General features: G+C 57.4%; 1 protein-coding gene across 3 annotated transcripts in view; it reads left to right on the top strand.

Moving 5' to 3' along the window:
• SHISAL1 (shisa like 1) overlaps positions 1-25,903 on the top strand; it is a 98,453-nt gene that overhangs the window by 27,079 nt on the left and 45,471 nt on the right. For all 3 annotated transcript variants that reach the window (XM_060023999.1, XM_060023998.1, XM_060024000.1), the window contains exons 2-4: positions 840-935; positions 4,506-4,719; positions 15,493-15,810. In XM_060023999.1, coding sequence (XP_059879982.1) covers positions 872-935; positions 4,506-4,719; positions 15,493-15,810 — 596 coding nt within the window. In that variant the 5' untranslated portion in view covers positions 840-871. The remainder of the gene's footprint in view (positions 1-839; positions 936-4,505; positions 4,720-15,492; positions 15,811-25,903) is intronic.

Here is a 25,903-nt window from a genome sequence, read left to right as displayed (position 1 = left end):
TTCGTGTCTGGCTTATTTCACGGAGCGTAATGTCCTCAAGGCTCATCTGTGCTGCTGCCTGTGAGAATTTCCTTTCTTTTGAAGGCGGAGTCATGTTCCACTGTAGTACGTGCCACGTAGTGTTTGTCCGTCATCCGTCCATGGACATTCGTGTCGTCTCTTCCTTTTGCGATCGTGAATCGTGCTGCTATGGACGTGGGTGTACAAGTATCTGCTTGAGTCTCTGCCTTCAGTCTTTGGGGTGCAACCCCAGGGACCTCATAGCCTCTGAACTACTCCTCTGTGAGCTGTCAGCCCTGGTCACTAGAATGCAAGCCAGGGCAGGGACAGCTTCTATTGAGTTCCATCTCGAGTCTGTTTAGTTCACTGCCGTGTCCCTAATGCCTGGAAGGTGCCAGCTGGATGCATGCTGGTGGGGGTGGGGTGGGGTTAATGGAAGTCACCGTGAGCGACACAGCAGGGAGACGTGGGTCCCGCCAGCCCCCTGCAGGTTCATGAGCTCGCCTCTAATCCCCTCTCTCACCACTGTTCTCATTCCCGTGCCTACCGGCCTCAGCCCGCTGGTTATTTCCACCACCTGAGCCATCCGTCCTCCTTTGATTAAGTCTCATTTTGCCGTGAAAAGAAAGGGAGATGACAGCTGACTGGTGGGGGAAGGTCATTCATCCCGGAAAGGAAATTGGATGGCGGAGTTTCCATCATCCGCGGCCCGGCCCCTGCTCCCGGCAGACCTGCTTCCCTGCCCGTGCCCGTCCGGCCCTGCCATGGGCAGCAAAGCCAGTGTCTGCACCGCAGACAAAACAGCCCACACCCGGCCTCTCCCGGCTCTCGTTCGACAGGCAGCGCTCGACGAATCGATGCAAGCCAAACGATGACCAGTTGTGGCCAGCAGCCCTTGAACGTGCTCGCCGTCCTCTCGTTGCTGATTTCCGCAGGTAGAGCCTCCGCGATGCTTGGCGGGGGGCGGGAGGGGGAGGTGGTCCCTTCCTGGTGTCAGGGCTCTAGCTCAGCCGGGCTTCTGGGTGCTGAGGGGCTGCCTGCCCTAGTGGCATCAGCCTCGTGAGGGGCTCATGTTTGGTGAGAACCTACTGTGTGCTGTGCCCCACGTGCCTGCCTCGGGGAGCTCAGCTGGAAGATTCTCGCGGACACTGTGGGGTTAACGGTGGCTGCCGGTAAGTCCTGGGAGAAGCCCTTATGTGCAGTGAATTCTCCCTGACCCCAGCAAGTCAAAGTCAGGCGGTGTCGTAGTCATCCCATTGTCCAGAGGAGGAAACTGAGGCTTGGAGAGGGAACTGACAGCCAGAGGCAACACAGCTAGTGTAGGGGCTGGATTCCAACCCAGACAGAGTGGTGCTGGGGCCCCGTCTCCCAGCAGCCGACCAGTCCCCTAGGCGGGCCCCCTGATCCCAGCAGGGGGGCTTTCACGCTCCTGTTCGCAAAGATGAACATGAACCAAGTCCTTCGGCTGCTCCAAAGCGAAGCTGGCCGACTGGAGAAGTGCACCCTGCCTCCTGCCAGCAGGGCTGGCCCCGCGCGAGCCCTGGTCTCAGCGAGGTGCCTGCTCTCGCTGTGTCTCTCTCTCTGTCTCTCTCTCTGTATCTCTGTGTCTCTGTCCCTGTCTCTGTCTCTCTCGTGCGTGTGTGCACCTATGCCCTCGCGCCCTCCTGCTCTGGCGGGGCTGTGGACACCAGCCTGCACCTTTGGGCCCCTTTTGCCCCTTTGCTGGGGGTCGTGGTTCAGGAGGAGGCCATGAAGGGCCCTGGGATGGCAGAGAAAAAGCCAGGCCAAGGCCATGGGTCAGGGGGCCCCTGTGCACAGAACTCCTTCCCCGCTGCTTTCTCATGCAGTAGGTCATCTTGTCCCCTGGGAGAGAGGAGCTCCCCACCCATTTACAAATGAGGAACCTGAGGGTCAGACCAGGAAAGAGACCTGCCTGAGGTCACATGATCAGCGGACACTGTCACCTGGCTGTTAAATGATGGCCACGCAGACCCTGAGCCTCGCAGGTGTGTGTGTGTGTGTGTGGAGGGGGTGATCGGGGTCCTATCTTGGACGCCAAGACCCCGGGACCCAAGAGTGGCTCTCCCCCCGGTGTTCCCTCTCCACGTGGGCCGGTTTTCCTGGTGACTCAGGACACACTGGCCTCCTAACGACCATCCCCCTGCCCTCGGGCCCCAGGCACAGCCCCAGAGCCACGGTGCACCCGTGCCTGGAGGCCGGAAGTGCTGTCCTTTATCGTCCACTCTTTCGCTTACACCCTCCCTGCTCCAAGCGGGCCCTGCGCTTCGCTGTTCACAAATGCTTCTCGGAGCCCCCAGCCCCCGGGAGCCCACTGGTCTTCCATCGTTGAGGACAACGAGGCACAGAGAGGCTGTGATGGCCCAGGTGATCCTGTGCGCTCCAGGATTCAGACCAGCTGTCCTGGCTCCGGGCCAGGACTCCTCGGGCTCCGGCACGTTCTTCCTCAGGAAGCAGCAGTGGCCTTGTCTTCGCACATGGTCAAAGCAGATGGTACCGGCTGTCCAGGGGTGGCCGGGGTGAGCCACTGGGGACTTCTCCTCATCCCTTCCCTGGCTGGGCCTCCCTCCCACTTCCATCTCTGCGCATCTGGCTCCTCTGAAGCCCAGCTCAAAGGCTCCCCCCACCACTCTGCTCCTTTCCTCCCTGGGTCCTGTGGCCTCAGGGCCCCAGCTTGTCTTCTTGACCAGCCACTGGGTGTTGCTGACACATCGAGCCTCCTGCAAGGGAGTGTGAGCTGACCACCCCCCCCCCCCCCAATCAGGGCTTTCTCATCAATCTGGACGGGGGCTGGTCAGTGGCTGGAATTCACTTCCTGCCTCTGCCTCTCACCTTTAGCCTCTGGTACGTTGTGCCTCCAGGCCAGTGGGTCCCAAACCAAGTCTATTGGCATACCCTGCAGGGCTTTCTAAGACTCAGCCTGCGCCCCCCACCCCCAGAGTTTCTGATTCAGAACGTCTGCTGTGGGGCTTGAGAAACTGCATCTGTGACACGTCCCCTGGGGAAGCAGACGCAGCAGGTCAGGGACCACACTTTGAGACTGGTGCTCTCAACCTTAGTTTTCTCCTCTGTACAATGGGAATACATGAGATCAAATGAGACGGTGCATCCCCCTGGGGCTTCCTTAGTGACCACGGCATCCATAAGAGGGTCTTCTGTTTCCCAGGGTCGAGGCTGAGAGCTCCCCTGACGCCTGAAAGGCTGAGACCCTTTTCCCGCAGTGATCCTACCCGTCCCCATGAAAGAGGGTGCTGTACTTTGGGGAAGGGGCCCAGGATTTCACGAAGCCACCCAAGCCAGCCTCGGCGCTCCAGCACATGAGGCCCACGCGCCCACCGGCCAGCGCAGCCCAGCTGCGATCCCCTCGGCAGCCCCTGGCGCTGGGAGCTGTGTGGGCTGGAGTCTAATAACCTCTCAGCAGAGACAGAGCTCTCAATTAACTGAGGCGCTTCTGCAGAACTAGAGCCTTGGTGGTTGGAGAAATGTATTCAGCCTTGGAAGCCCCTTTTGAGCGATACAAATTAGATACAGCAGTCCCTTTCATGAAGACACTAATTAAGCTAGAGACAGCGGGCTCCAAGTTGCTTTCCATTGTTACGTTTGTTCAGGCTTTCACTCGTCTTTATCATCAGCAGCACAACTAGTAAATACTGTCCTGGGTTTTCAGCGTCATCAGTGGCTGAATAGGGGCCCTCTGGCCTTGAGCCAGGAGAATGAGGGTCCAAGGCCAGGGCAGCTTTGTCGCCATGAGCTGGGGCCACCAAGGCGGGCCCTTGGGGACCTCCGGGTATAGGGCATCAGTTTAGTAGAAACCGAGATACGAGGGGACACCGCTTTCTCTACAAGTGGGACCTGGTTCTTGCACCCATGCCACTCACCACCCAGGCCAGCCTGGACTTGTTGGTGAGTCCACCATCAGTCCGCACAGTGATGGAGGAGTGCAGAGGCTCCTGGACCTTGGATCCAGGCAGGCCTGGGTTGGCTTCCTGCTCCACCACCTCTAACCGGCTCAGGTAGGTCACTGTACACCTCTGAGCCTCGGGTTCCTCCCTCTGTAAAGTGGGATCCCAGACCTGCCTGCTGGGATGGCCAAGTGGATTAAATCTGCTAGAGCCTGCAAAGCACATAGTAAGTGCTCAGTTAGTGTTGCTTCCTAATTGAGTGCCAGCTGTGCGCAGAGCCCTTGGAGGGGATCCACCTGAGGTCTAAGATCAGCCCTGCCTGCGAGAAACTCCCAGTCTGAGCAGCACAGTAGAAGCAGGATGGTAGCCGAGGGGGGCCTGGGAGGTGACAGGAGCCAGAGCAGTCCTCCTGGCAGAGGGGAGGCTCACACTGGGCCACAAAGCCTTCCTGGCAAAGGAAGAGGTGGGCACAACCCTAGAATAGGCCAACCAGGCTCTGCCCGTGGTCCTCATGGACTGGTGGGGGTCTCGGGCCAGCTGGGCCTGAGGAGGGACCCCACCAAGCCTGGTGACTGTCTTTTCCAGTCTTGTCCGCGCATTTCCGTGTCTGTGAGCCATACACGGACCACAAAGGCCGCTATCACTTTGGCTTCCACTGCCCCCGGCTCTCGGACAACAAAACCTTCATCCTCTGCTGTCACCATAACAACACGGTTTTCAAATACTGCTGCAATGAGACAGAGTTCCAGGCGGTGATGCAGGCAAACCTCACGACCGGCTCCGAGGGCTACATGCACAAGTAAGTACTGCGCTGGGGCCACAGCCCCACTGCCTTGGGCCCCAGTCAAGTCCGGGTGCCGCCAAAACACCCCAGCCTCCAGGCCAGCTGTTGGGCAACCAGTGCAAGGATGCGTGGACCTGGAAGGAGTCTGGGAAAGTCTTCAGGTGACAGGTTTTCTGACCTGTTCTGCCCTCTGGACTTTAGCCTTCTTATCTGAGAAATGGGCATGTGATACCTGCCTCTCAGGGCTGCTGCGGTAGTTAAATGAGGTCAAGGATGTGGAAGACTTTCAGGCATGAAAGGTGCTTGGACCTGGAATCCACGGGGCCTGAGTTCCTTTTTCATTCATTATTTGTTCAACACATATTTGTTGACATTCCTGACCCAGAGACTAATCCCATGCAGCCCCTTTCCCTAAGGTGATTAAAACGCATGAGACCAGGGCCCTGATGGAGGGGATATGAGTGTAAAGAAGGAGGAGGAATTTGCTGGTAGAAAAGCAGTGAGAATATGCTAAGTAAAGGCACATAGGATCGAAATAGCATCCACTGATTTCTCTTACTATGAGTGAAACTGAGCATACTTCACATGCTTGAGAGTCACTTGTATTTCTTTTACTGCGAGCTAACTGTTTATGTCCTCTGCCATTTCCTATTGAATGTTTGGCCTTTTTCTTATTTATTCACAGGAACTCTTTACATATGAAGGAAATAGGATGCATTGCAAATATTTTCTCAGTGTGTCTTTGAATTTGTGATGCTTTTTTCCTCATGCTTAATTTTTATGTAATCAAATTGTACCCATTTTTTTTCTTTTATGTCTGGTGGGGTTTGTATCATACAGAGGAAGTCTTTCACTACTGTGAGATTGTTAAAAATCCCCTTGTGTTTTCTTTTACGTCTTTTATGTTTTAATTTTTTGCCTTCAAATCTTTGATCTGTGAGGAATTTATTTGGATGTAAGATTTTTTTTAAATTTGGATGTAAGTAATTTTTTTGGATGTAAAGTAGGAATCCACATTTATTTTTTTCCCACATGGGTAGACAGTTATCCTAACAGCAATCATTGAATTGTCCATCTTTTCCTCACTGATGCGAAATGCAAACTTATTGTGTACTATAGTATACTAAATTTGAGTGTCTGGGTAGATTGTGATGGCTTTCATTGGTCTATTTATACATTTGCTAGTACCTCATTGTGTTAAGTACTGTTGCTTTTGATGTGTTTTAATGTCTTCTTAGTCTATTCCCCCAGGTCTTTTGTCATACGAACTTTAGAATTGGCTTTTGTAGTCTCCCTGCCAAAAAAAAAAAAAAAAAAATCTAGTTAGTACTTTTTACTGAGATTGTGTTAAATTCATAGATTAATTCAAGGACAATGGACTTTTCATGACGTTGAATATTCCTATCCAAGAATACAATGTGTCTTTCCATTTGTTCACATTTTCTTTTATAATGTTTTGGGGTTTTCTTCATATAGATATTGCACGTATCTTTTGTGTTTGTTCATATTTATTTCTTTTCAAGCTGCTATTTTATAATGGGGTTTTTCTTCTACTGTATCTTCTAACCCAGGGTCCCCAACCCCCAGGCCGCGGATCAGTACCGGTCCACAGCCTGTTAGGAACGGGGCCGCACAGCAGGAGGTGAGCGGCGGGTGAGCGAGCAAAGCTTCATCTGCCGCTCCCCATTGCTTCCCATCGCTCACATTACCACCTGAACTATCCCCCCACCCAGTCCATGGAAAAATTGTCTTCCACAAAACCGGTCCCTGGTGCCAAAAAGGTCGGACACCACTGTTCTAACCAACTGTTGTTTAAATGATAAAACCTAATGATTTCTAAATATGTATTTTTTTACTCAGCCACCTTACTGAAATTTCTTATCTTTGTAATACTTTTTTCAGCTGATTCTCTTAGGTGTCCGATTATGCCATTTGCAAACAATGATAATCTCATCTCTTTCTTTCCAATTTTTGTGCCTCACTTCTTTTTCTTGTCCAATCGTGTTGGCTAGTACCTCTAAAACCATCTTTAAAATTGTCAGGCAATCTTGTCTTCTTCCTGACTTTAATGGGGATGCTTCAGATATTTTCCCAGTAAGCCTGAAGTTGACTCTTGGGGTAGATGTATTTTTTTCATGGTAAGGAAAATTCCACTTGGAAGGAGTGTTTGTTGAGTGACTGTTGAAGAGATTAGTGGCACCGCTGGGAGTGGTGGGGTGGGGGTCTGAGCCTCCATCTCTCTGTCTGATATTGGGGCTTGGATGTTTTGCCACCATGCCATGCTCACTGGGGGGAAGTTGCCTCTTCCCTTTGATCAGGCAGGAGATGCAAATCCCTTGACTATCTTCTGAATCTCTCCTCCTCCCACCAAGGCCAGCTCCCCAGCCTTCCTTCCTCAAATGCACGGGTGCTTCCCCTGAATATCTTGCCATCTGCTCAGACCTCAGAATAATTCTGTGTGAAGTAGTTCAGCAAGTCTTTTCTGTCACGAGGACTGGAATCAAGCCTGGAACTTGACCCAAGCCTTTTATAAGACCAAAGACTAATTCCCTGAGGGAGGAGGGCGGTGCCAGGACTGGGGTTAGGACCCTGAAGTGTTGTCATTGCCAGCTGAAAGCCAGACAGAAGACAGAGGCTTGGCAAGACGGCCAGACTTCTCCGAGGCTCTGGCGATGGTGTCTGGGATCCTCATTTCGAAGCCCACAGGTTTCTGCGGTCTGCACATTTACACGGGATTCACACGGAATTCTCCAGCGTTTAGGCACAGTGGGTCCCGGCTGCAGATAATGAAGAGTTGGACCACAAAACAGAGCCCTTCCCCGGGGAGGCATGGACGCATTGAGGAAGTTTAGCTTGGCTCTTCTCCTGGCACCTCGGCAAGCATTTATGGAGTTAGCGGCAGGGGGCCAGCTCTGCGCTCAACCCTCTGAAGCCACTTAGCAGCCCACCCTTGGCCCCCTTTACACACAGGAAGGTGAGGCGTGGAGAGGTTGATAACTTGCCTGACTGAGGCAGCCAGTCGGGGTGGAGCCGAGAGCCAGCCTGGGTCCAGAGCTGCTTTGATAAATCTGGGACGTCCACTGATGGAGGGCCTAGAGCCGGGACCCCCACTGCGGCCCGGTGGACACCTGGAGCCTAATCCTCCTTTCTGGGGGCTGCTCTGTGCACTGTGAGACCCTGGCCACCATCCGCTAGACGCTTATCGTGCCCGCTCCCCACTGACTGGCTGTGACAACCAACCGTGTCTCCTGACGCTGCCAAGCGTGGGGCGCGGGACTCTCCGGGTTGAGAGCACTGCTCTGGAGGGATCCCTCCTGATTATTCTCCACCGAGCTTCCTGCCATCGCCCTTCCCGCAGACGTGGACGGAGGCCCAGAAGAGCTGGGCTGAGCTCCCCTCCCAGGCTGTTCTGCTCTCCTGGGCTTCACAAGGGAGGCGTGGCGCTTGGTGTCCTGTATCCGAAAGTGTTGAAGAGGGTGGGAGCCGCACAGTCCAGAGGAATGAACGTTTCCAGACACAGTTCCCTGCAGCCTGAGTGTGAAATGCCAGGGGAACCATGGGGCAAGGCGGCGGGGGCTGGCGGGATGGGGTGGGGCCTCGTGGACCGGGACGGGGGGGCAGAGGGGGAGGGGCTTGGGCTTCCTCTTGAGGATGGTGAGGGGTCCCGAGAGCTTTAAGTTGGGCTTGTGCTCACGGATGGTGCCTGGTACAAGGACCTAGGACGCTGCAGAAGTCATGAGGATGACTTGGCCAAGACCGGGGCCCTGTGGAGAGGAGAGGCTGGGGTCACCCAGGAGACAGCCAATCCAGAGCTCAGATAAGAAGCCCTGGAGGCCCCCGTTTAGCTGCCTGAGCTGGGGCATCTTGGGGAGAAGGCCTGAGCCCAGGGAGTGGGGCCAGGGCCTTGCGTCCGGCCAGAGCTTGCGGCAGAGAGGGGACAACTGGAGGATGGGCCACTGGGTGTGGGAGGATAGGTTAGTGAATGGGTTGGGACAGGCCTGCCTGACCAAGAGGTCCTGAGTGCTCCGGGTGTGTGAGGAGAGCCAGGTAAAGTCCACCTCTGGGACCGTCCTGCCCTTTGGAGCTCTGACCCTTCTGGGCAGGATGCCTTTGTTGTCTCATTAGTCCTCACAGCTACTCTGAGAGGAAGGAAGAAGGGGCTGGGCCCAGGCAGGTGAAGTCACCTGTTCCACCCAGTCAAGGCCAAGGGACACCAGGGCCCTTGTGCCGGCCAGTGGGCTCTGCCACTCCCAGGTGCATCTGGAAAGCCAGGACTTGTCTGATGCTGGGGAGTGTGCCAGACCTCAGCCGAGAGGCCAGGTGTTCCAATATCCCAGGAGGTTAGCGCCCACTGGCAGCCCCTCTAGAGGGACCAGCGCAGCTGTGACCCCCGTTGGGGCTTTGTGAAGATGCATGGGGCCTGTCAACAGCAAGGCTGCCTGACATTCACCTGCCCCGCCAGTGAATCAGCTGGGAGGCGGGGCTGGTGGAAGGGAAGAGGAGAGCGCTCCTGATGACTTATTTATTTGTGTCTCTCCGGAGGAACAGAATGGTCTGTTTTGGCTCTAGCTGCCTGGCAGAAAGGCGGACAGAGCTAGGGAAGCAACCTCGCCAAGCCTGCCGCCACAGTGAGATGCCACTTCTAGCCACTTGGGCAGAGTCCCTGGTGTTCAGGAGTGTACTGCACACCCTCCCATGCCAGCTTCCGGCTGGGACGCCAGCAGCAGTGACCACCCAGGGCCCTGAGCAAGCGGTGGCAGCCTCTATCCAGGGCACAGGGTGGCACGGGGTATATGGGGTCAGCGGTCAGCTCTCTCTGGGGGCAGAGGTGGTATGGACTAGAGGCTGGTGCAGTGCGTGGGTGTTCTCCACCAGGCAGATGGGCTGCCAGGGGTGGGAACCTGGGGCAGGAATGCTCAGAAGACAGAAGGGTCTTCAAGGCCTCAACGTGGGAAGTGATGGGCTGTCATTCTTCCCTTGGCTGCACTGAAACCTCTTTCCTCCAGTAGCTTTCCTTTCCCAGTACCCAGAGGTGCTCCAGCCACACCGAGAGCTGCCATGTGGCGGTGGGCCAGGCCTGAGGACCTGAGAATCCCAGCACCCTGGGTCTCCTCTAGCTGGGCCCTGTCCTGCAGGTCTTGCATCACCGTCAGACATGCTTCAAGCTCGGAATCCAGCTCCTGAGTTGGGTCGGAAGTTCCTGGATGTTCTTGTCAGTTGCTCAGCCCTATCATGCCCCTTTAGGCGTAAAACATACCTACACACTGTCAGCCTCGTGACGCTCCAGAGGTTCTAGAATCCGCGAGGCTTCCTAACCTGAATACACCCCTCCACGCCAGGGGAAGGGACGTATATGAACGTTTGCGAGCATCTAGTGGAAGGCAAGGGGCCTTACTTGCCCTGACTCCTTTAATCCGAGTAGAGGTATTTATGAAGAAGGTCCCGCTGGCCTCACTGCACCAGGACTGAGGCTCAGAGAAGGTGAGAGCTTTCCTGTAGTCGTACAGCACACAAGTGGCCCAGCAGGGTTTGGGACCGGTGTGGGGGGCATCTGGGCTCAGTTAAGGAGCAGCCCCAGAGTCCCTGGGAGTCGAGACACAAAGGCTTATTTTTGTTTGTTTGTTTGTTTTGCGGTACGCGGGCCTTTCACTGTTGTGGCCTCTCCCGTTGCGGAGCACAGGCTCCGGACGCGCAGGCTCAGCGGCCACAGCTCACGGGCCCAGCCGCTCCGCGGCATGTGGGATCTTCCCGGACCGGGGCACGAACCCGCGTCCCCTGCATCGGCAGGCGGACTCTCAACCACTGCGCCACCAGGGAAGCCCCAAAGGCTTATTTTTGACTCACACTCCATGTCTTTCTTGGGTCACCTGGAGCTCTGGGCAGGGAGCATTCTGTGACCCGAGCTGATCAAGCAGTCGTGATCCAGAGCAGGATGTCTCCATGGCAGAGGGAAAAGAGCGATGGTGAAATTACAAGGTAACTCCTAAGCTTCCACCCGGAATCAGCCTAATACTTCTGCTGATGTTTTTTTTGGCCAAAGCACATCACTTGGCCAAGGCTGTTACCAGCAGGGCCGGGCCCTGTAAGCAGGCCTGCAGGGAGAACAGTGAATATTTTGGTATTACTGGACGCTACTTCATTAGCTCCAAGCCCATGCTCCTCCACGGCACTGGACAACCTCAATCCGGCTGTGTGACCTTGGGCAAGTCACTTTGCCTCTCTGGGCCTAGATCTATTGAGCATTCCCTCTGTGCCTTAATCACAGGAGCCAGCACTCACTGGGTCCTTTCTCCTTCAGGCCCGTGTTATCTCATTAAGCCTCACAATTGCACCACCAAGTAGGGCATATTGTTATCCCCATTTTACAGATGAGGAAAGTAAAGCTCGTTTTCCCCAGATCACGGAGAAAGAATTTTGCCGAGCTGGGATTTGAATCCACACAGGCCTAATCTCCTGGGCCCAGAATTCAGTCACCAGGGTTATCAACTTGTCACACTGACTGACAGGCCCCCCTGTGAGCGGGTTCAGTTATTTTAGGTGAAGTCGGCCGAGGGGCCATGAACCATCTCCCAGCCAGCCTGGGGCCAGCTGTGAGCTCTGCAGCTGATGCTCCTTTCTGACAGCATGGCCTCAGGAACTCTGTCCTCCGTCCTCAACTGGGACTGCCCACGGGTGGCGATGGGACCTCCATCTGGCCTCCGCCACTGACATACCTGCTCCTGTCCCCGGGAGGTATTCAGCGACATTCCTCTGTCAGAGAAGGTTTTGTTTACTGCTTGGGAAGCAGCAAAAGAATCTGAATCATTAAATCTTCCAAAAGATACTGAAAAATTGCTATCTGCGGCTTTGGCTGGCTTCACGTCTTGTCCCATAAAACAGCCTCTATTTTCTCTCCTGCCCTTTATAAAACACCCACACACACACTCAACAAAGACCCCTGCATCTGGATGAAATTAATTTCCAGATCACATTTTTAAATTAGATTAAAAAGACCAGAATGCTTCCAGCCAGGCAACCATGGAGAGGGCAGGCCCTGGAAGGCAGGGAGCTGCCTGGAGACGGCGTCCATGGCCCAGGCTTCCCAGCCGGCTGCCGCCTCCAGGGTGGCCTCCCTTGCAAGGCAGAGGGAGTCAGCAAAGGTGGCACCTCCTGCGGGTGTGCCCCTCCCTTCCCTGAGCTGGGGGGGCGGGGTGTGGTGAGATCATGGGGGGTGCTACCACCCCCCAAACCCCATGCCAGTTAGAGCAAGCTGGCTGCGGAGGCCTGCAGGCTCAGCAGTGCCCATGCAGCCCGTGATGTCGACACACTGAGATGCAGGATGCTGTTGCAGGGGAGGTTGGGACCTGTCCGCAATTCCTGGTAGAGGATGAGCCAGGACAGGTGGGCCAAGCAGATGTGGGGAATTCCTGCCTGGACATCTATCTTAGACCTGACCTTGGGATTCCCCAAAACTCAGCATACTCCGAGGTCAGATAGACCTGCTTGTAAATCCCAGTGCGGCCACTCCCCAGCTGTGTAGCCTCTGGCCACGGACTTTGCCTCTCTGGGCCCCATTTCCTCATCTGTAAATGAGGGATACTGGCTCCTAACTCACAGTATTGTTGCAAAGATTCGGAAACACGAGGCACGGGCACGTTGTGATTGCTAGTATCACTATTAACTACTAGAGAATATGCATAGAGAAGGTAAAGTCTAGTGAAGAAGTTATTCCTATCAAGGCTGCCACTGACACCAGCTCGCTATAAGCACGCAATATATATTAGCTTAAGGAACATTGAAAGCAGCCCCAGGCCGAGCATTGAACTCTGACCCTGGCCCCAAGGAGCTCTGATCTCGAGATGCAGACAGTCCTACAAGACAGCAAAGACAACACAATGTGTTCTGGGAAGCCCGGTGGCTTTGGGAGCCCAGGAGAGGGATTGGACTTAACATAGGACATTAGGGAAGGCTTCCTGGAGGAGGTGATAGCTGCGCTCAGACATGCGGGCGGGGCGAGGTAGGGGCGAGGTAGGGAGCAAGTTCCAGTCAGGGGAGCAGCATAGGCAAAAGCCTGGAGGCGGCTTGTCTGCCCAGAAAACATGGGTGGCGCCTGCCTTAGGCGGTGTGGTGCGGCGGTTAGGAATGTGTGCCGTGGAGCTGGATTGCTGGGTTCAAATCCTGGCTCTGCCGCTTAATGGCTGTGAGCTCTTAGACAGTCTCTGAATTCCTCTGAGCCTCAGTTTCCATCTCGGGTATGGGGATGATAGCGGTAATGCTTCCTTCCACGTGTGTTTTGAGTGTCGTCGGATGAGCTAAGATGCGTAAAGCACTTAGAGCAATGCCCACCGGCTGCTGCTCTGCTAGCTGTTATTATTTCTTAGTCCTGATGGTTTAGGCCCAGCCGTGTCCAGCTCCCACCCCCAGCTGGCGTCGTGGACTCCCTCTCTCAGTGTGGCAGCCCCTGCCTCTCCCGCCCCACCGGCTCCCTCAGCGCCCGCGGCTGCCGCCATGGGAACCACCAAGGCAAAGCCTGACGCTTAGAGCAACTCTGTGGGGGCAACAGAGGAGGTTGGAGAGGGGGAGGCCCTCCTCCCCTGTCCACGTGGACTCCTGCCTCGGCATGCCAGACAGGGCTGCTGGCCTCTGTTCCCTGGCAGGCATTCACACCTGGATATCTCCAGGTGAAGCTAGCTTCCCCTTGAAATGAGGCAGCTCAGGGGGCAGCTGGCAGGCAGTCATTCACACCTTAGCATGAACAAGCCCCTGGGACGGCCGCGGGCCTCATGGAGGTGGTGGCTGGAGATGAAGCCGCAGAGGGATCCAAGGTGCCGTGATGCGGAATTGTTGGGTTACTCGTTCCTCAAGCGGATACTAAGTCCTAAGCACCTGCCAGTGCGTGCCTGCTCGCGGGACACACAGAACCTCCCCTCGAGGAGCCCCCAGCCGGTGTGGGGAAGGAGGGCGTTCCAGGCAGGGGGCACGTGTGGGCAAAAGTCAGCCTCCCCACCCAGCCTGGGCCCAGCCCTGGTAGGGGGCTGGAGGACCCAGAGGGGAGGGACGCCCATCTCACTGCAGCGGCCAAGGCTGAGCAGGTGAACCCAGCTGGGAAGATGCAGAGTCTGGAAACCGAGACCGGGAGGGGCTTCACATCTTCTCCTCCAGACCCAGAGACACACGGGCATCCTCCCAGGCCACACGGCAAAGTGAGGCCAAGGAGAAACCAGAGGCAGGGCCTCCTGGCTCCAGACCCGTGCGCCGCAGCTTCAGACAGCATCCAGAGGTACCTCTCGGGGGACCCCGGACACCCGGGAGCCTGTCTGCTGAGAGCCAGGGCGGGTCCCCCCCAGGGGGCAGCGAGGCCGGACACTGGCTTTGCCTCGTCTTTGCCGCCCGCCAGCTCACACCCACCTGAACAGATGGCCGCAGCAGGGAGCCGGTGGAGGGGGCATTTGAGTGACTAATAAATCCGTCCCTTAAACAGCCGCAGTCCCGGGCGAGCCCCGTGTGGAGCTCCGCTGGCCCCCTGCAGTGGTGAGGCCAGGAAACGGCCCTCCCCGGGCACCCGGGAGAGACTCAGACCCTGGCCTGGGCGGGAGGATATACCCGGACCCTGCCAGCGTGGCCCCGGCTGGTGGGGGGAGGGTTTGAGGGGCACTCAGGTCAGAGGAAGGGCCCAGCAGTTTCCAAGAGGCAGTGGGAGTCAGGCTGGGGAGGAAGGAAGGCGGTGGGGGGACAGAAAGCGGTGGCTGGGCAGAAGGCGCAGTGTCCCAGTGAGCTCCTCAGGGGGCAGCCAGCTTCCCTTCACTAAGGGGCATTTGCAGCTCAAAACCAACCCCATCATCTCTGCTTCTGGAGGGCAGACTGGCCCTCAGCGTGGAAATGCTGGATGAAGGAATAAAAGAACCGACGTCAGGGGGCCCTGAGACCCCCCCAGCCGTGCAGTCTGGGGGTGCCTGGTGGAGAGCGCTGTCGGGGAGCGGCCTGAGGGTGGGTGTGAAAGGCATGTGGCTGGTGGAGCAGATGCACCAGTGTCTGGTTCGTGGGGTGTGGGGAGGGCAGCTGAGCTGATGCCCTGACTCCTGGGCTTCCGAGGGAGGGAGCGTGATGGCGCAGGCTGGAAGGGAGCGGGCCCCAGGTGGGAGATGCCCTGGCTGAGTCCCACGCAGAACTTGGGGGTGTGAGGTGGCCCAGTGTAGATGCCAAGGGGCAGGAACTTGGGTCAGTTTGTCCTCAGACGCCAGACTTCCTGCATTTGCCCTGGGTCCAGAAAGATGGGGAGGGGAGGGGATGGTGAGGGATGCAAGAGAGCCTCCTAGATGGCGGGGGTGGGGGGGTGGGGGCGTAAGCCAAGGCCAGGAGGCGGGGCAAACGGGAGGTACCTGCGGGAGAGAGCTGGCAGGTCCGGGAGTAGCGCCCATGCTGGGGGGGCAGGAAGGTGAAAGTAAGGGCCACCACAACGCAAGAGCCCCAGATGCCCAGCGGAGATTTTCTTCCAGGGGGCCTAACAGGGTGAGGCCCCCTGGGCTCCCGGCCCAAGGACTTGGGGCCTTGGAGGGGATGCTCGAGGGACAGGCCGAGGGCAGTGGATTGCAGGCATCTGGGAGGGACACACAGGTGGGGGAGAGGAAAGTGGGGAGTGGGCATGACAAGAGGGAGCTAAGATCCCCTGCCCCCCAGAGGGGTTCACCTCCTCTCGGAGACCCCGAAGTAGCCTCCGTGCCGCATTTTCTAATCAACCCTCCCGATTAACTCCAGCCTCGATGAGGCTGCTGTCCCGGCCTCTCTCAGCCTCTCTCTGTTTTCCCGCAGCAACTACACCGCCTTGTTGGGAGTGTGGATCTATGGCTTCTTCGTGTTGATGCTACTCGTCCTGGATCTTTTGTATTACTCGGCAATGAACTACGACGTTTGCAAGGTTTACCTGGCACGGTGGGGCATCCATGGACGGTGGATGAAACAGGACCCCAGGCGGTGGGGGAACCCTGCCCGGGCACCCCAGCCAGAGCAGCCGGCCCTGCAGTCCCAGCCTCCCCCGGGTCCCCTGCCTCAAGCCCCCCAGGCCGTCCACACGCTGCAGAGAGACAGCCACAGCCCACCGCTGATGAGCTTCCAGGGTTCGTCTGCCTGGTGAGTGGCTGCGATCTCTTGTCTTTGACGAGCTTGGAAAATACCAGATCATTATTGCTGCTGTGTTTGGCTTGTCAATTACCGGATGATTTGCTTATATTATTTGCCAAGAAAGATGTGAAGTGCCTCGTGGTAACAACGCGTGCCTGGACAGAAAAGTCGAAATGAAAGGTTGAAACAGAGCTTAGAAACAAAGCTTGCAAGTTTATTTTGCTTAGATTCTGGCGTGAGAGCTGTTGCCACTGAGCGTGAAGTGGAGTTGTGAGTTTCCTAGCTGCCAAGGCAAAAAGGGAAATTGGATGGCTTCCCAAGTTTTCACAGTCTGGTCAAAGGAAGCAAGTCGATCTGTCGGGGGCTGAGGGAGAAGCTTTTCTTGGCATGAAATTTGAAAATAAGCATATTTATTACTGGACTCCATTGTGCATGTATGTTGAGTCGCAGAAAGGCATCTGAGGGCGATGCAGGCAGGCTGCTCAGCGATGGCTCAGGGGAAGGGAAGGAAGCCGGTCAGGGAGGTGGGATCTCGGCTGGCCTTATAGGGTGGCCATCCCAGCAGAGCCTGGTTACCCTGCCCCAGGGGCGAGTTCATGATTTCCTGGAAAGGGACAGACTGCCACTCTCATGTCTAGCCATCTCCAGTCTGGTGGGAGGCAGAGAATAACCTAACCTGGGCGTCCCTGGGCGGTGCAGAGCTGGAGGGAGAGAGGAGGGGTCTGTGCATTTTGAAGCAGGAACCTACCGTGTGACTGGCCAGCACCAAGAACAGGCATCAGCCCCCGGCAGGAGCCAGGCTGAGTGTAGATGCTCAAGTCCGGGGCTCGGGTGTGGGGTTCAGCTGCTCTGCAGGGGCTGAGCTGCAGCCATGGGCACACAGGGCACGGGGCACATCATCCCAGGACATCACAGTACTGAGCCCAGCCTGCAAGATCCAGTGCAGAAACCTACAACACGGTGATCCCTGCCAAGCCATGAGTTTTGCAGGCAACCCAACCCAGGTTCAAGTCCCAGCTCTGCCAGTTACCAGCTCTGCAACTTCGGGCAAGCTCCTTCACCCTCTTAACCTTCCAATCCTTGTGAAGCAGGGGAGAGTGAGAACCCACCCCCCACCCCCGCCACCCTGGGATTGTCTTGAGGATCAAACAAAATGCCTGGCACATAGTAGGTGCTCAGCTAACCATTGCTCCTTCCTTGCAGGAGATGCAACCAAGCTAGTTCATGATCGTTTAAGCAGCTAACAGATAGTGACCTTTTCAATAATGAATGACTTAAATAATTAATAAGATACACTTTGCCACAACGGTCATGCAGGAGGCAAAGACGCAGCCTTGCTCAGCTCGGCTGGACAAATGTGGACTGAGCCGGTCCTCTGGGCGGGGCCCCCGAGCAGGCTTCTGGTGGTGTGGAGGTGATGGGTGGAGGAGAGGCTGCTCTTCCCCTTGAGGAGGGGGGAGGGGACACACAAGCCCACCCAAAGCTACAGACCATGAAACAGCTGTTGGCTCTGCCCCAGAGGTGTGGTCTCCTGAGATGTGAGTCTCGCGCAGCAGACACACCTGGGGTGCTCGTCAAAATAAATTCCTGGGTCTCAGGCACAGCCTCCTAACCAGGAATCTCTGAGGGTGATGCCTGTAGGCGCTACAGTTTGAGAACCATTGGAAAACTTCATTACCAGGACCCAAGTGTTTTGAGAGCTGAGACTCTACCATGTAAACGAAGGTGCTCCCCAGCCCCTGCCCTGTTCCTGACAAGACGGTGATGTGAGCCAGCCCTTAGGGGCTGTTGCCGTCCTGCCTGCAGAACCCGGGGTGGTTTGCTTGCACGGAAAGGGACCGCGCTGATCCATTTCTGAGTCGCTGCGTCTGGTCCTAACAGTTCTCGGTGTCCCTTGCTGTTAACCGTTGCCTGTCTCTGAGGTCTCCCCCTTTCCGTATTGCACACGTCGTGCACCTCCTGCGTACCAGGCCCTGTGCTGTGCGATCCAGATGGGGTTAAGGACGTCAGCTATGGAGGGGAAGGGGGCATGCAAGCTCGCTGGCATTGCACGTGAAGTCTGGGTTCATGGCATCTTCACGAGAGGCTGGGCTCCCAGCCCACGGGCTCTGCCCTCTGTACAGATGGTTTCATTTCTGAGCTCAGAGCCTCTTTGTGTCCTGGTTCTCATAGAGGCAGACTCAGAACGGGGTTTCCATCACCATATGAGTCTCCGTACAAGAACAAGCATCAGGAACGTGCCAGGACGCGATGGGGGTTAGGGGATCCCCAGGTGCCGCCCAGCTCCCATCCTGCCCTCCATGCTCTGTGTGACCTTGGGCCGGGGACTTCCTGCTTGGGCTTCCTTTTACCAGCAGAAGGGAGAGGGGATGGACTTTGAGACCAGAGCAGACCTTCACTCGCTGGGCCTCCTGGTGGGCGCCCATGGTTCCAGCAACATCTGCGGAGCACTTGCTGTGTTCCGGGCCCTGTTGGCACGCCTTCATTCTCACTACGACCCCGGGGGCTAAGTGCTGGAAGCACGGAGCTTTCTGGAGGAACCCAGCCAGTAGGGTCAGTACGTGATGGGGGTGGAGGGGGGTGAACAGCTGGCTCCAGCTCCTGCCCCGCTGCCCCTTGCTTCCAGCTCCGCCCTCTGTGGCGGCAGGAATCCCTCCCCTTCCCGAGTGTGTACCCGTCTTCCCTGACGTTGTTTGGTTTGGCTGAAGTTTCCCAAGCAGCCACTACCCCACCCTGGCTCTGTGCCGGGTGCTGGGGACACAGAAGCAAGCGGGCAAGTGAAGACCTGGGTAACCGTCACAGGATGATGGGGTACAGGCGGGGGGGGCGCAGGAGGGATGAGGGGCACAGCCAGGCCGTGGGCCCCAGCAGTCTGAGGTTAAACAAGCCTTGCCTTGTGGACAGGAGCGGAGGTGGGGCTTCTCAGGCAGGTGGAGGTCTGGGACCAGGTGCGGTGGTGGGTGTGGTCATGCGTGATGTCAAGCTGGGGGTGGGGGGAGGGTGGAGAGTCGGGACAGCAGGGCTGTAATCAGTGTTTCTCCCGGAACAAGAGCTATAGCGCCTGCGCTGCTTTACTACCAATTGTCACCTGGATCTCCCCCCCCCCAACCCCCGCACGTGGCTGAGATGCGTCTCCTTGAGCACGATCCCCTCAGCCGCTCCCCAAGGGCCTCTCTCTCTCTCTCCCTCCCTCCCTCCCTCCCTCCTCTCTCTCTCTCTCTCTCTCTCTCTCTCCCTCCCTCCTCTCTCTCCCTCCCTCCCTCCCTCCCTCCCTCTCTCTCTCTCTCCCTCCCTCCCTCCCTCCTCTCTCTCTCTCCCTCCCTCCCTCCCTCCTCTCTCTCTCTCCCTCCCTCCCTCCTCTCTCCCTCTCTCCCTCCCTCCCTCTCTCCCTCCCTCCCTCCCTCCCTCCCTCCTCTCTCTCTCTCCCTCCCTCCCTCCTCTCTCCCTCCCTCCCTCCCTCCCTCCTCTCTCTCTCTCTCTCTCCCTCCCTCCTCTCTCCCTCTCTCCCTCCCTCCCTCTCTCCCTCCCTCCCTCCCTCCCTCTCTCCCTCCCTCCCTCCCTCCTCTCTCCCTCTCTCTCTCCCTCCCTCCCTCCCTCCCTCCCTCTCTCTCTCTCTCCCTCCCTCCCTCCCTCCTCTCTCTCTCTCCCTCCCTCCCTCCCTCCTCTCTCTCTCTCCCTCCCTCCCTCCTCTCCCTCTCTCCCTCCCTCCCTCTCTCCCTCCCTCCCTCCCTCCCTCTCTCCCTCCCTCCCTCCCTTCTCTCTCTCTCTCTCTCTCTCTCTCTCTCTGTCTCTCTCTCTCAGCTTCTCCAGCTCCTGCAGGCTTCTCCATTCCTGGCCCAGGGCCCATCTTCTTCCCTGGGGAGAAGGACCAGAGTTCTTCCTCTTGGAGGAGGGGCCGGGGAGGGAGCGGGCTGCAAATGCACACTCGGCACCTTGGTCCCTGGAGTCCCCGTCCCGAGGTGCCTTCCTCTTCCGGGGTCTCCATATGCCTGTTTCGAGCCCTTACTTGGCGATGGGGAATTCTGGAGCCAAGATCCAGCCCGGAACGACTCCAGGGGAGACTGAGGCAGGAGGCTTATCATAGGCACCCCGGAGGGGAGACCCAAGGATGCTGCAGCTGCCCGGTCCGGCGGCTGGGAGCAGGTACTAGACCTGGACGCCTGGCAGTGGACTGGGCTGGCCTCGGCGCCCCCAGCTGAGCCCTGTGAGGGGCCAGGCACCTAGCAGGGCTCAGCGAACACTCAGAAACCCACGAAGGAGGCTGTGGGCGCTGCTCCCTGCACCCTCCTCCAGGCAGCCGGCATTGATCTACTCAGTGTCAGGTGCTCAGGGCACAGAGACACAGAAAGAAACAAGATGGGAGGACAGGAAGCGGACGGCAGTAGCCGTTGCTTAGTGCCGACCATGTGCCAGGCACCCACACCGGCTCCGTCAGCAGGCGGGCACCGCTCAGGCATAAAGCCGTCAGCCTTCTTAGGGGATGCTTTTAGTGCTATCATCACCGTCGGTATTATCAGAAGCAGCACGTGTGCCTGGGCCGGGAGTCAGACGGCCCAGGTTCAAGGCCCACCTGTGCCACTCGGAGGCTCTGCGACCTTGGGCAGCCCGTTCCACCGGCCCCTGCCTCAGTTTCCCCATGTAAGCACCAGGGGTCATAATCATCCTGAGAATTAAACGGGCTGATCCTTGTACAGGCCTGGTACCTGGTCCTCACGTGCCGGCGATTCTTGAGGTCATTTCACGTTTGGGTAAATAAAGGTGGTGGGGGTCCTGCCCTGCCAGGGTTGGGGGGTCAGGAACAGCATTCACCCCGTGCCCCACACAGGCCAGCCACATGCCGCCTGTTCTGTAGGGCTGTTGAGCCCCATTTTCAGATGTGGAAACTGGGGGGCTCGGAGGAGTTCATTGACTTGCCCAGGTCAGCCGGAGAAGGGGAGACTGAGGCAGGGTCCCACCCCAGGGCCCATGGCCTCTGCTGAGACTCGCAGAGCCTCTGGAGAGGCGGCCTCCTCCACGGGAGGGGGAAGGAACGTCTTCATCAGAAGCTTCTCTGGTGACGCGAGGACTGAGGCAGCCCCCAAGCTGCCACTTCAAGAGCAGTATCGGAGGTCGCGCATCAGGGGTGCTGCATCTCAGAGCAGTGCCTGCCTCCGTGGTCCCTGCAGACCCACACTCCATCCATCCCCATCCCCAGAAACGCCATCTCCTTGCTGCCTGGCAGGGCCAGGCCCAAACTGCATCACCACTCGGGATGGCATGGTGGTGCCCCTGCCTCGGAGCCCACAGTCGCTGAGTTATGGACCCGGCCTGGATCCGGGGGTGGGGAGGTGCGGTCCGAGGGGATGAAGCGCAGCCGCTTTCAGTTGATTTCACGGAGAAGCTGGCTTTCCCTTCGTTTAGAACACAATGACCTCGGGCTGCAAAGTTTTCTGCTAAAATCCCACGGACTCGGCCTCCCCTGGTGCCCGCACCTCCGTGGCTCATTGCCTCCCGGAAAGTGGTGACAAGGTGCCCTGCTTTTCTGCTCATGATGTCTCCCTTGCTCACTCGACACGCTCTGGTTTTCTCCCGAGCTTAGGGAACGTTTCACCTCGGCCCTCGTCGCACCCCTGCCGGCTCCCAGGCGGCAGGAGGGCAACTCCGGGCTGTGCTCCCCCTTCTTGCCGCCCTCCCCTGCCTCTCCCTCCACCTGACTTTCTTTTTGCCCCAGCTCTGGGTCTACCTCCTGGTGAATCACATCTCTATCATTGTGCTACGGTTCCCCCGGGCTGGAACCTACGCCCACCGCAGGCATCTTGTCTCTGGTGTTCAGGGCACATAGTAGGTGCTCAGCTAATGCTGTCTGATGGACACAGCAGCAACAGAGCTGGAGTCAGCCCTGACACATCACCCTAACCCTCAGGCTGCGTGCTTTATTGCTAGAGCCCCCCTAGGCGTGCAGTGGAGCTAAAGGAGAAAAGGGGGGTGGCCTGGGGTGCTGCAGGTACTACCCAGGATCCTCACTGCAGCTTCAGGGAGAGGGGTCCCCGAGGCACGGTGTCATCCCAGCTGCCTCGACGCTTGTGTGCGTCGTTGTCACTGTTACGGGCCCAGGGGAGCAAGCAGGGGCTCCAGGTCAGACACATCTGGCTTTGAATCGCAGCTTGACTCCTCAAGACCTGTCTGAGCCTCGGTTTCCTCATCTGTAAAATGGGGACAATCACAGCCTCACCTCGCAGGGGTCTCAGGACCAGAGGAGGTTCTGGCTGCCCTCTCAGGACCCCGTTGTCCCTGCCTCACTCCCTCTGGTTTGTCCCACCTCCCCAGCCCCCGAGAGGGTCTCCGCTCCTAACCTGGCCCCCAAGGCCCTCCGCAGCCTGTCTCACTCTCTCTGAAGCCTCGGGCTGCTGCTCACCTCCCTCTAAGATGCATGCACGGGAGCAGGTCAAGCGCTGGGAACCACGGTTACACTTACAGTTTAGACGCCCTCCCCCCCGCCGATCATTATTTCCCTTGGTCCTTGGAACTCCCACCCTGGGAACTGAGCTGCCCAGCTTTACCATCCCCTTTTACAGATGAGCAAACACAGGCCCAGAGAGGCTAAGTGACTTGCCCACGGCCACACAGTAAGTCCATGGACTTAAGCCAGGGTCTCCCTAGGCCACAGTCTCTCGGAACTAAGTACGACCCTGAGCCAACTGCCACAGCCCCTGCCAACCTCGGAGCCGCACACCCCACAGCAAGACAGGACTACAGGGGCTTCTACCTTCCCACCAAGGAAAGCTGCGCAGTCTTCCCCTCCCACCTCATCCCTCACCCCTGCCTCACACCTTCCATCCGAGGCCTGGTTCCCCTCCAGCTCTTGCTGATTCACACCTCCCTGCTTTTGCACACAATTCTCTTCCCAGAATGCTCTTCTTCCGCATCTCCCTGAGGAACTCCTATTCATCCTTCAAAACCTTCCCTGAGGTCAGGGTCCCTGGTCAGGCCTAGAGGGCTGAGATGGGGTGGTGACTGGAGGAGAGACAGGAGGCTGCCCAGCCCCCAAGCCTTCCCAAGAGAAAATTCCTGACTGGGCCTGGGAAGGGGGTTGTTTGCGTATCTCAAACTTTAATGGGTATTCAATCCCCCAGGGTCCTGTTAAACTTGCAAATTCTGATGTGCATGGTCTGGGGTGGGCCTGGGATTCTGCATTTGTAGACAAGATCCTGGGAGATGCTGATGCTGCCAGTCTGGGGACCAGCCCTTGACTAGAGGACAGAGCCGCGACCGTTAGAGCTAGGAGCTTCTCTAGGGCAGGCTGCCTGACTTCAAGGCCCAGATTGGCAGAAGGAGCCCTGGAGGCCTGGGGGCTGGCGCTGGAGTCCAGGGGGGATGCTGAATTACCTGGCCCCCTGGGCAGTAGAGGAGCAGCTCCCCCTGGTCCACCTGGCCAGCCAAGAAAGCCTCCAGCCAGGGAGGGGCTTGTTTGCAAGGAAGTGTCCCATCACTTGAGAGAACGGTCACAGTCACATGAAGTGCCCAGAGGACCCAGAAGAGCCCACGATGAACTGCGGGGGAGGGAGGAGTCAGGGCATGCTTCCTGGAAGAGGAGGCGATGTTGCGCCTCACCTGAGGAGGTAAGGGGAGGCCACCTGGTTGGCGCACAATGGAAAAGTCACCTCGGACAGAGGGAGCAGCTTGAAAAATGGCCCCGGTGACCCTTGAAATCACGTGACTTTTGCAGATTTCGTGTGGGAGAACCAGACATTCTTTCCTGATGTTCGCTCGGGGGCTCCCCTCTCAGCCCATCACTCTCCCACCTCCTCCCTCCCCCACCTAGAACCCTCACAGCCCATTGCAGAACTCATCTGTGCCTCCCCGTGGGGTCCCTGGAGTTCACCCAACCCCAGAGCCTCCCCGCCTGGCAGAGCCCAGGCGTCACTTTTTTGCTGGCTCTGCGGCCAGAGTTTCTGGTGTACGGTTTCTGCAGGGACACCAGCCAACAGCGAGAAATTCCAGAAAATTAGGAGACAAAGGGAGAGGACCAGGTATCTTCTTTCCTTGGCATCACATCAAATACCAAGGAGGCCTCCGTGATCGGAATTCAGAAAACAGTGACTGTCCCAAGTGGGGCTGGAGTTTCAAATGCTTAGGGCTTCCAGCTGGATCAGGACACTCTGGCCCTGTCCCCTCCGACCCCTGTCCTTCCCGGCTGGGCCCTGGCTTCCTCCCACCCGGCCTAGTTGACACAGGAAGGCACCCTCTGCCAGCTCTCCCTGTTTTCACCTTGTTCACACGGCTTTGGTGAAAACCCAGGAGAGTGTTTGTTCATTAGTGGTGCTCCACGACCAGGGGGTACCATGAGGGATGAGGGGTGACAGAAAGTCCAGACCAGAGGCCTCACGTGCTGTGTGTCCTCAGGTGAGCCGCTGGCCCTCTCTGAGTCTCAGTATCTACTCTGGACAATGGTGATGAGAGGTGAAGGAGGGCACACAGAAAGGCCCAGCCCAGGGCTGAGCACACAGTAGGGCTGCAGGGAGCGTTGATGCTATTCCTGGGGAGTGTCCCCTCGCCCCTCACCAGCTGGCCTGTCCCTCCTTACCCTGGAGAGGGCAGAAAGCCAGACTTCTCAGTGGAGAAGAGCCGGCAGCGGGATGGGGGGTACGGGGGCGGGGCAGTTAGCCCAAGAGGGAACGCTTGGGTTTGGTGCTGGGGAGTGAATTTAAAATAACAGCAACCCTGGAGCAGGGGTGCAGCCGGGTACGCTATGTTCCTGCCCCAGCCCCGCTAGAACATAAGAATGAGGGTTTCGTTTGCTTGATTCAATGCCTCCCTCCCAGCTCCCAAACACTTATTTGACAAATCCTCATTTTACAGACAAGACAACGAAGGCACAGAGAGGTTAGGTAACTGGTCCAAGGTCACCCAGCTGGTCACCTACAGACTCAGCACTTGAACCCAGGCAGTGTGCTCCACCCCAGGCTGTCAGGCCCGGGTCTTCAGTCTGGTGCCCTTGGCCAGAGAGCCGGATGAGAGAAGGCAGGAGTCAGGAGATAGAGCTTGAGGGCCTCTGCATGCCCCTGAAGGCTTGGGCAGGGAGCAGCTCCCTGCTGCAGGCTCCAGCCAGGGCAGGGCCAAGGGCAGGGGGAGGGGCCAGGAGGAAGATGGGGTATAGCGTCCAGTTCTGGTCCAGAGAGGGGCAGGGATGGGAGCCGATCTCCCCCACTCCTATCCTGCGCCAGTCTCTGAGTTGGGCAACTGGACACACAGTCAGACTGACTCTGGTGCAGACAGAGGAAATGAGTGATCAGATCTGATCAAAGGGAGCCCAGAGGAGACACCTGCCCATCCTGGGCATCAGGGAGAGTTCCCTGGAGGAGGTGGCGGCTGGAATGATCTTTAAGGATGAGTAAGAGTTAGGCAAAAAAAAGAAAAAGCCGGGAGTGTGTTGCTGGTAGGAAAAACAGCACGTGCAAAGGCCCAGGTGAGGGGTCAGGCCCACGAGGTCTCCGAAGGGAGCAGCTGTCCAGGAACAGAGTGTGACTCAGGGTTCTTTTCTCTGATAGAATTATCAGATAGATTCTTCTTCTAGTGAACCCCCCTTTGCTAATAATATTCCACAAGAGGCCAGAAACGCCCTCCAGAAAGTCTTCCGGTGCTCAAGGCCTTCTCTTTTTCTGCTCTCTCCCTTCCTCGAGGGCGATAAACCCCAACAGAGACCCCAACCCAGCCCTTGAAAGTGCCAGCCTCCAGGGTCCAGAAAAAAGAACCAAACAGTCCACGTTCAAAGGGACCTGGGGCTATGCTGGTGGATTTTCCCACTCATACCAAGGAGTAAATTGTGATATTGGAGCAGAAGGGAAGGGGGTGGACGAAGCAGTTTGGAGGGGCAGTCCTGAGTTCAAATCCCACGGCTGCCCTCCTGAGTCATGTGACCTGGGCAATTCCTGCAACATCCCGCCCCCTCCCTGCCCCCTCCCTGTCTCTCAAGGCTTAGGGTCTTCTTTGGGAGGGGATGATGAGATGCGTGGAGAGGCAGGGCCGCCTGGAGCCAGAGCACGGGGCCCCTTATCTCTGGTCTTGATTATTATTTCCTCCACCTCAGCCCTCCACCAAGTAGCCGTGACAGTTTCCTTTCTTT

The sequence above is a fragment of the Delphinus delphis genome, chromosome 11 (genome assembly GCF_949987515.2).
Source record: "Delphinus delphis chromosome 11, mDelDel1.2, whole genome shotgun sequence".
In the NCBI taxonomy this organism is placed as follows: domain Eukaryota; kingdom Metazoa; phylum Chordata; class Mammalia; order Artiodactyla; family Delphinidae; genus Delphinus; species Delphinus delphis.
Note: the sequence above shows the minus strand (reverse complement) of the source record. Positions and strands in the feature narration are given on the sequence as shown.